Source organism: Camponotus vicinus, unplaced genomic scaffold (genome assembly GCF_025532165.1).
Source record: "Camponotus vicinus isolate PSW18456_S1 unplaced genomic scaffold, iyCamVici1.0 SCAF_11, whole genome shotgun sequence".
In the NCBI taxonomy this organism is placed as follows: Eukaryota; Metazoa; Arthropoda; class Insecta; order Hymenoptera; family Formicidae; genus Camponotus; species Camponotus vicinus.
In genome coordinates, this window is record NW_028141947.1 from 11,158,703 (window position 1) to 11,168,366 (window position 9,664).

Consider the following 9,664-nt stretch of genomic DNA (forward strand, 5'->3'; position numbering starts at 1 on the left):
TCGAGCGAATGTAGTCATAACGTACGATTCTACCCGCTCTACCTTCTACCTTGAATTAGCATTTTTATGAAGCAGCTCAATCTGACAGGCACACACATACACGTGCGCGCGCACGTCATGCATACACTACAGATAAATCAGATATATAATGCACTCGACACAAACACAATTACACATACATATAGCTTTCACATACATATAGCTTTCACGTACACACATGTATACCTGTATAACCGCGTTTTCTACTAGGCGTCAAACGTCTCTCGAGTAATCTGGATGTTAGAGCCGATTAGGGTTCTCGTTTCGTGATAAGTTGCAAAACACGGTTGTTTTACGTGCACTATTTAATTTTCATTTTACTACGTGGGCGCGTACGTATGCACGTATACACACATACATATGCTGCGTCCGAATAGATCGCGTATATTTTTGTAAGCTTGGTAGCGAAATCGCGGAATTGCTTTATTCCCGCGATTGATTGAACTATCGCTACCTGTGCCCGAGCCGATTATCAATTCAACGTTGCCTTATTGTCGGGAAGTGCGAAAGAAGTGCGTAAGTGAAAGAAAGTGGTAGATTAGAAATTGTTAGTATCAAATAAAAGAGTTGTGCGAAAAAATGCGTGATAGTTGCCGCAACATCAAGATGAGATATGTATCCACTTTGAGTGGGGGCTGTGTTTAGATTTACACAATTATGAGAAGAAGCTGGAGCATATATACTTTACTCGACTTCAGTCCTGTTCCTGAAGAGAAAACGACTCGTGGAGTCGTATGTATGTACGGAATAGTTTATCGAATCCTGCGTACAGGATCTTACAGCAGTTGCAAGTAAAACGCGCGGCTCCTGTATCATGAATGTGAGTATAATTTACCTATAATTTAAGGTATTTTCGAATTAAATCATTCCCAGATGTATCTCTCAATGAATTTTATTTTATCTGGCAATCTGTGCGAATGATCGTGCATGCTGATGGTACAATATCATTCTTCTGTGGTAGCATTATTTGTTGTGTTAATTATATTTTTTTTGTAATATATATATATATATATATATATATATATATATATATATATTTATATTTATATTTATGTATGTATATTTATATTTATGTATGTATATTTGTATATTTGAAATATTTTGAATATTAATGTGTTAGTCCTGCAAAAACACAGTATATCTGTTATATGGAAAAAGTCAGTCGCAATCTTCTCTCTCACGTATATAAACTATTTTCAGAATATTCCTGTTCTACATTATTCTGGCACACAGTAGATGGTAATTTGATTATATAACTCATGTTGAATTATTGACCTAAAAATCTTGATAAAATTGTTTTTGATGACATCTTTAGAATGTAATTATATTTTTCTATCTATTTTTAGTTTGCAGTGTTAAATAACATAAACTTGTCTGACAATGAACTTGCAAAAGTCTTCTTTTCAGTTGCACTTTCTTACATCTAAAATTAGGATATACATATAATTCAAATTTATACATCTAAGAAGGAAATAAGAAAAAAGAAAGAATAAAGAATTTTCTAAAATGCATCTGAAAACAGAACTTTTGTAGGACAATAATAGTATTTTAATATAAACTTTTTATTCCTTTGCTTTGTATATTAAAAAGAAAAATTTTTTAAAATAATATGAGTAGGAAAAGAGAAATATGCTCTCATAAATATTTTTATCATTAATAATTAAAAAGTTTATAACTTACTTTGAGAAGACAGTCAATAATATTTTTTAAATCAATAATCTTTAATAGTATATTGTCAAAATATATCAATAACATAGTAACATATTTAAAAGTAACATTGTTAAAATATATATATTTTTGTGTATATGTATGCATGTATTTATAAAACTACTGCATGTTGTATATTTTACTTATTTTTATTATTTTCAATCATTAGTATATAATTGGTTTTTTGTTATTTTTGGGTGTACCTTGATTGTATAATCTTGACAATTTTATTCTTTATACATATTTATGAAACATATGGAAAAAAACATATTGAATTTTAAGAAATAAATCAATCAAAGAAATCTTCACAAGCATTGTAGATAAAAATACAATTATTATTGACAAATAATTATGTGCTTAAATGTTTTGTTGACATGGTTCATTTATTATCTAAGCTATTATCTAAGCTATTTAATTTTCAACATCAGGTGGTCAGCATAGCAGAGAGGTGGTGTCGAGAAGGTGGTTGACACGCCTTCATTTATTGGAGATGATTGAAAGTGTATCACGTAGAGCGTTGAGTGGCTCCAGTGGGAGCTACCACGTTCGTGGTGCTGAACTAGCGAGGAATCGCAGATTAAAATCCTTATCAGCCATAGTTACCTTTCTTGATGATACACAGCATACATTTCAATTAGATGTAAATACAATACTTTCTTATAGATTTAATAATGAAATCTTATTCAAGTAAGTAAATGTATAAGTATAGTAAATGTATATGTATATGTTTGCAGAAACGAGCAAAAGGACAAGTTTTATTGGACTTGGTGTTTCAACATTTAGAACTTATAGAAAAAGATTATTTTGGTTTACAATATTCTGAAAATGGAGTTAGTACAACTATCCCTACATCTGATACAATGGTAACATACTTTAAAAATCACAATTATATGTAATAGAAAATTATTCTTTTTTTTGCAATATATTTATTTAATATATAAATTATATGTTTCAAATAAATAGTAAAATTTTAACATAGTTAAGAAAATAATATTAACAAGAAAAAATATAATTTATTTTAATCTTTAATGTATAAAAATTTTCAGAGATGGTTGGACCCTTCTAAACCAGTGAAAAAGCAGATAAGAAGTAAGGGTAAAGATCGTATTTCTTAAAACGAAATATCTTTAAATTATATTGAATATGTTTTTCATACTTGTAGCGTCTTCTTACACATATTTTATATGACTAAAAATATACAATATATTTTATTTTCAGGTGGACATTTTTTTTTCGCAGTAAAGTTTTATGTATCCGATCCTAGTAAATTGCAAGAGGAATATACCAGATATCAATTTTATTTACAAATAAGACGAGATATTCTTCAAGGAAAACTTCAATTACCAACCAGTACAGCTTGTTTAATTGCAAGTTATACAGTCCAATGTAAGAGCATATTAAAGAGAAATAATATAATTTAATTATATATTCTTTTAAAATACAATACATAAATGGAACAAGTTAATACATTGGATTTTTTATTTGTACATGTAGCGGAATTAGGAGATTATCATCCAGAAGAACATGGGCCAGGCTATCTTTCACACTTACAATTGATACCTGGACAAACAGAAGAAATGGAAAAGAAGATATCAGAGCTACATAAGTTACATAAGTTCGTATATTTTGTAATTCTGTAATTCTCAATATATTTTTGTAAATCTTATTCACTTTAATATCAGCAAAAATGTATGCTTTTTTACTTATAGGGGACAATTGCCAGCTGATGCAGAATTTAACTTCCTAGATCATGCAAAACGTTTAGATATGTATGGAGTGGAATTACATAAAGCCAGGGTATATAATGAATATTAAATTGAAGTTTTTAAAAATGTGTACTATATATACACACACACAGAGAGATATATATTTTATTTATTTTTTAGGATTCAACAAATAAGGAAATACAGTTGGGTGTTACATCAATTGGTCTCGTTGTATTTCAAAATAGTATAAAAATTAATGTATTTTCATGGTCAAAAATAGTTAAAATTTCTTTTAAAAGAAAACAGTTTTTCATACAACTTCGACGAGAACAGGTGAGTCTGGTTAACTGTTAATTCAACATATGCGATTTTTTCGTGATGTAAATTATTGATTTTTTAGAGATGTAAATTAACAACTTTGTTACAGTCTGAAAATTATGATACATTATTGGGTTTTAACATGCAAACTTATCGTAGTTCTAAAAATCTGTGGAAAGCTTGCGTCGAACATCATACCTTCTTTAGGCTTCATAGTCCAAAAATGCGTCCAAAGCGATTTCCCCTCACTTTGAGTAGTAGATTTACATATTCAGGACGTACAGAATTTCAAACAGTTGAAGATGGGAAGCACAGAGCACGGGTGGAAAGAACATTTATACGGTAATAGTAATTAAATATATTCAATTTTATATCTTGTAGCCATATTCTTCTTTTCATAAACATTATTTAATATTTATACAGATCACCTAGCAAAAAAATAGCTCATGCTATTACGACAGCAGCTGTTATCGATGACAAAGGTAAAATGACAATACCTCCTGGAAGATCATCACGATCTTATGACAATAAGGTTCAATCTCTCGGTGCTCGTGAACCTCGTCAAGCATGGGGTGAAGGAAATCCAAGTGATGAGTTAGTTACAATTAGTATACAATAGTTACAATTACATAAATATATTCCAGAATCATTGTCACTCTTTTTTTAACTATATATAAATATATAATTAATAGGCGGAAGATTAATAAACGGTCAAATTTATGAATCAAAATCTATAAATAAAGAGGGGATAATTGTTCTGGAAAACATACAGTATAATTTTTTATATTATAAATTATATAATACATCATATACACATACATTCTTATAAAACGAATTAAATTAATAGTAAGAACAATGTGTGTAATTAATCTTATTTAGTATTCCTAGTTTCATTTATCTTCTCTTATAGTGAAGGTGGTTTTTTATCTTTGAGGGAAGAAATAACAGGAAGCTATACACAAGGTGGAGCATTTTCTCCAGCATTAGGATCTCGAGTATTTAGTTATGCGGATGATGATACAACTGCTGAAAGAAATATTTATGATCTGCCAGATTATAGTGAACCTACTAGTTCGCCAGCCCCACAAGTAAATATATTTAATGAAAATATTCAGATAATAATAAATTAAAAGAAAAATATTCTATAAATATATATTCTATATATATATTCTATAAATTTGTTATTGTTTTAGATATTAGAAGATGGTTTAGTAACAATATCTCTAACGCCAGACGAACAAGGTCGTTTTGGTTTCAATGTAAAAGGTGGATTAGATTTGGATATGCCGATTTTAGTATCACGAGTAGCTCCGAATACACCCGCTGATCGTTGTTATCCAAAATTAAATGAGGGAGATCAAGTACTTATTAATTTAATATACTTCGAATTATAAGTATTATTAGATTTTGCATATTAGATTTTAATAGAGATTGCGATTCTAAGCGATAAATGTGATATTTCTTTATGTATCACAAAACAGAATATTTCTTTACGCAGGTTGTTTACATCAATGGAATTGACGTGAGCGGTTTATTGCATGAACGCGTAGTGAATTTAATACGGCAATCACGTGATCGCGGGTCCGGCGAACTTACATTAACTGTCAGACCGAACGCTCTGTATAATGCATTAGCTGGTACCGATGAAACTTCTGAAGAAGAACCGCCTTATAGGTATAAAATCCCAAAATGCTTTCATATTGAACATAATTTATGCTAAATTTAATCTATATAATGTAATGAATCTATTTTTTTTTACAAGATATGTGCCTGATGCACCTCATGCAGCCATTGGATCCGATGCGCTGGCGCAATCTATGTTACTGCTTGCGGACGGTTTAGCAAGCGGTGCTCTTATCGCGCAGTACGAACAATTGTACAGGAAAAATCCAGAACTTACATCACTCGAATCGAAAAAGCCGGAAAATCAATCAAAAAATCGCTATCGGGATATATCACCATGTAAATAAAAATTTCCTAGTCGATTATATTGTCAAGTTGATCGAAAATTCTATAAAAAAATAGCAAGATAATATCTTAAAATAGTCGATGCATAATAATAATATGATATATGTATTTTTTTAGATGACGTTACTCGAGTGATTCTGATGGGATCTTCAAATGGAGATTACATTAATGCCAATTATGTGAATATGGAAATACCAGGTTCAGGCATTATTAATAGGTATATCGCTACGCAAGGTCCCCTGTCTTCCACCGTTGCCGACTTTTGGCAAATGGTTTTAGAAGCCGGTAGCACGCTTGTCGTTATGCTGACAACTCTAGTTGAACGTGGTCGTGCAAAATGTCATCAATACTGGCCTGTATATAACGAGACGCTCACATTAAGAAATCTCACACTTACGTCAACCGCAGAAAATGTCGAAGATACATTTATTTTTAGAGAATTTATACTTCGTGATATTAATGTGAGTAAAGTTTGCATGCAATATTGTGCAAAATTAATTATATTGCTTTCAACACAGTTATGCACAGTATGCAAAAAATAGTATATAAAATGCATTTTTTATATACATTTATATTTTATATTTTCAATACATCAATTAATTTCTATATTTATACATATATTTTTACAGACCGGAGAAGAAAGAGATATAACGCATATGCAGTATTGCAGCTGGCCTGATCATGGAGTGCCGAGTGATTGGCGACAATTTACTACGTTTACAGAGCGCGTTAGAGCAGCTCGTACTGGAATAGTGGAACCTGCGGTTGTACATTGTTCTGCTGGAATAGGACGAACCGGTGTATTAGTTTTAATGGAAACTGCACTGTGTCTAATTGAAGCTAATCAACCGGTGTATCCGTTAGATATTGTACGCTCTATGAGAGATCAGAGAGCAATGATGATACAGAATGCTGTAAGTTGATGATCTTATTTGTTATATTGTTCATTATCTCACACACAAGCTTATCTATTTAAATAATATAAAATATTACTTTCATCTTTATTTGAACGTAATATTCAATTTGAACTTTCCAGAGTCAATATAGATTTGTGTGTGAAGCAGTCCATAAAGCCTATAGTGAAGGAATAGCTAAGCCACTTCCAGAGTTCAGTAGGTGAAAATAAGAATTCGAAACGGACAGCATGTTGTAATTATAGCCATTTCTTCTCTTGCATCTTGCATCGAGCATCATGTCATTAGAAGGTAGTTTTATACTTTGACAATAAACGCGTATAATATATATTTAATATAGTATAAAACAAAGTAAAACAGACATTTACATATTATGTAAAGTATATATCTCGTTTATACATAACACTGATGTCCAGTTCTCATTCAATGTTATACTAGAAATTGCTCTTTCTTATCATGCGCAGGCGATCGATTTAGTATTCTAGTGTATGATTGATTCCATTTCTTCACACAAAACATTGTATCGTACAAAATGTGATCATATTTTCTTGCTTTTGCCGGCGTGAGTTTATATTAATATTTTATAATAATTTAAAATATATATACTTTTCTTTTTACATGTGACACAATGTATGCAGAAAGCATCGAAAAGGCAATGTATTATGATATATCGTTGTCGAATTTGTAAAAATTAGATTTAGTTATATAACAAAAATTGTAAGATACAAGACGCAGTTTTAAACGCTTTAAATAACGAATTCAGTTATTTAAAATAATTTAAAAATTAAATTTTACATCTTTCCATTAAATGGAAATTTTGGTGTATGTGTGTTTCATTAGTCAACAAGAATTATGCTATTTTATTATGGAAATATCGACATATTTCTACATACACTGACTTTTTTAGATAAATTAAATAGATTTTTCTTTTTAGTAAATTTAGTAAATACATTTTTACGCGCATGCATATTATTAAAAATTTTTTATTTTCGATATTAGATATATTAAAAAGATCATGTGAGATCAACAAAAAGAATAATAATATGCATAAATTAATATATTTACATCTTAAATTCAAGAAGTACAATTACATGAAAATAATGGATGAGAAGGTTATATAAATAATATATAAAAAAAAATATTGCACGCAATCTAAACAAAATATATATACAAACTTAAAAAATTTTAATATACTAGATATTTAGCTATTATCACATCAACTGTCAAAATAGTAAACTTGAATGAATTTAAAAATAATTTCTTTTTATATAATGTAAGTCCGACGATAGACTTAATTATGAAGATAATGAAAATGGAAAATGTGACAACTTTGTATCACATTTGCGCTATGTTAAATTCATCAAGGAATCATTATTATTAACAAGTGACGTGATAAAAATTGGGTCTAATTTATGTAATACAATGTGAGAAATTTCGTCCAATTTAAAAGATTAATCATACAGAAGCTATTTAAAAGCACAAGATGAAGTACAATCTTCAATATTGGCAGCTTAAGAGGCGTAGCTATTTTGTTTATATACAAAGAATATATCGTTGTATTAGAAATGAATCAAAAAACTATATAGAAGCCATAAAAGCGTTTCTTTTTTTATTTTATGAGACAGCTAAATAATTTTAATATTTTGGAAATATTTGACAAAAATCATTTCACATTTTTTCCAAAATATCCATATTGATCAAAATATGTGTGACTATTCTTTTGGAGATACTGTAGTAGATAATGTATTAAAATTGTAGGACTGTTTTTATTATTTTATTATTAAATGTTTGAAGCTGTATTATCTTCTAGTAGATGTTTCATAGATTATTTATTTTTCATACAATTAACCAGAATATACTAACATATCTCTATATAAAGTTTCAACTTTCTAATTAACTTTACGAATGTCACACAAACTTTTCTGTTTAATATATTTACTGAAATTTTTAACAATATATAATACCTCACCAAATGTATATATATATCTATATACATCGTTTCACACAATCTATTTTTATAATAATACAAAGAACTGGTACTACAAACATTATTGGAAGGCTAGCAATCTAATCTTTCATGCATAGTTAAGAGAATAGAAATTATTTTTAATTGATTTCAAATTAATTATATACCTAAATGGGATGTAGTCACTTTTTTCACTTCATTTATTTGCAAAAAGTCTACTAAATTAAAATTATCTTGTATTCTTTTTACAGTGCATGAGAGAACAAGAGAAAAATGGAAGAACTATAAATTTATCTTTGTGTCAAAATATATAATAAGTCTCTAATTTGACAAGATAAATTAAAATTACTAAGAATTTTATAATATATTCAAAAGAAGGAAAAAAATTTAAATACACTATTAATATATATTATAAAGCATGTATATATTATAGAAAACAATATTAGTATATAAGTAAATTATACTTTTTCTGGTTTATTTTATATCTTGCAATATATATGTGCGCGCGCATGCACACAAACGGAATCTCTATAATTTATTATATATTACATATTATATAAAAAAAATCAACATTTAATGTAGATAACAATATGAATCAAACAATATAAGCCAATTATATTTATCAATGCATTAAAATAAAGCTAATCTTATAAGAAGGTGCAAAATGTGAGCACATAAAAACAAATTTCTGATACAGTAGTTGGTAAAAAAAATACAATTGTTATGTAAGCATTACATATATATGTGTGTGTGTGTGTGTGTGTGTGTGTGTAATGATTTTGATACAAATGCATGTCAAAAATTACATGTTATAGATGATTTCTTTATTATTTAACTGAAAAACTATGTATTTATCTGCAAATATAAAATGCGCGACACAACTGTCCATTTTTGCATGTATGCAAATGAAAGTATATTTAATTGAATATATGTATTATATATCAATGTCTTTATAATGCAATAATACAATACATTACATTGAAATATTTTTCCAAAACTTGCTCAGTATATTGTGCGTCGATTAAAAACAAATAATAAATAAACTT

General features: G+C 28.6%; 1 protein-coding gene across 6 annotated transcripts; it reads left to right on the forward strand.

The window, feature by feature from the left end:
* The first annotated feature begins 196 nt into the window (after nt 1–196).
* Nucleotides 197–9,499, forward strand: Ptpmeg (protein tyrosine phosphatase Meg). Of its 6 annotated transcripts, none has more exons than XR_014435800.1 (19): nt 197–859; nt 1,240–1,357; nt 2,175–2,386; nt 2,481–2,609; nt 2,793–2,841; nt 2,965–3,132; nt 3,241–3,361; nt 3,456–3,543; nt 3,633–3,785; nt 3,880–4,112; nt 4,194–4,364; nt 4,681–4,858; nt 4,964–5,131; nt 5,269–5,444; nt 5,533–5,732; nt 5,856–6,199; nt 6,368–6,652; nt 6,775–6,943; nt 7,291–9,499. XR_014435800.1 is itself a non-coding variant. In XM_083082849.1 (18 exons), the coding sequence occupies exons 2-18, from the start codon at nt 1,342–1,344 to the stop codon at nt 6,856–6,858; spliced, it is 2,775 nt and encodes a 924-aa protein (XP_082938975.1). In that variant the 5' UTR covers nt 198–859; nt 1,240–1,341; the 3' UTR covers nt 6,859–9,499. The 6 variants fall into 6 exon arrangements, 4 of the variants coding, with proteins under 4 accessions (XP_082938975.1, XP_082938977.1, XP_082938979.1 ...); XR_014435801.1 differs by having other exon boundaries at nt 8,870–9,499; XM_083082849.1 differs by having other exon boundaries at nt 198–859; nt 6,775–9,499.
* Nucleotides 9,500–9,664: the final 165 nt, after the last annotated feature.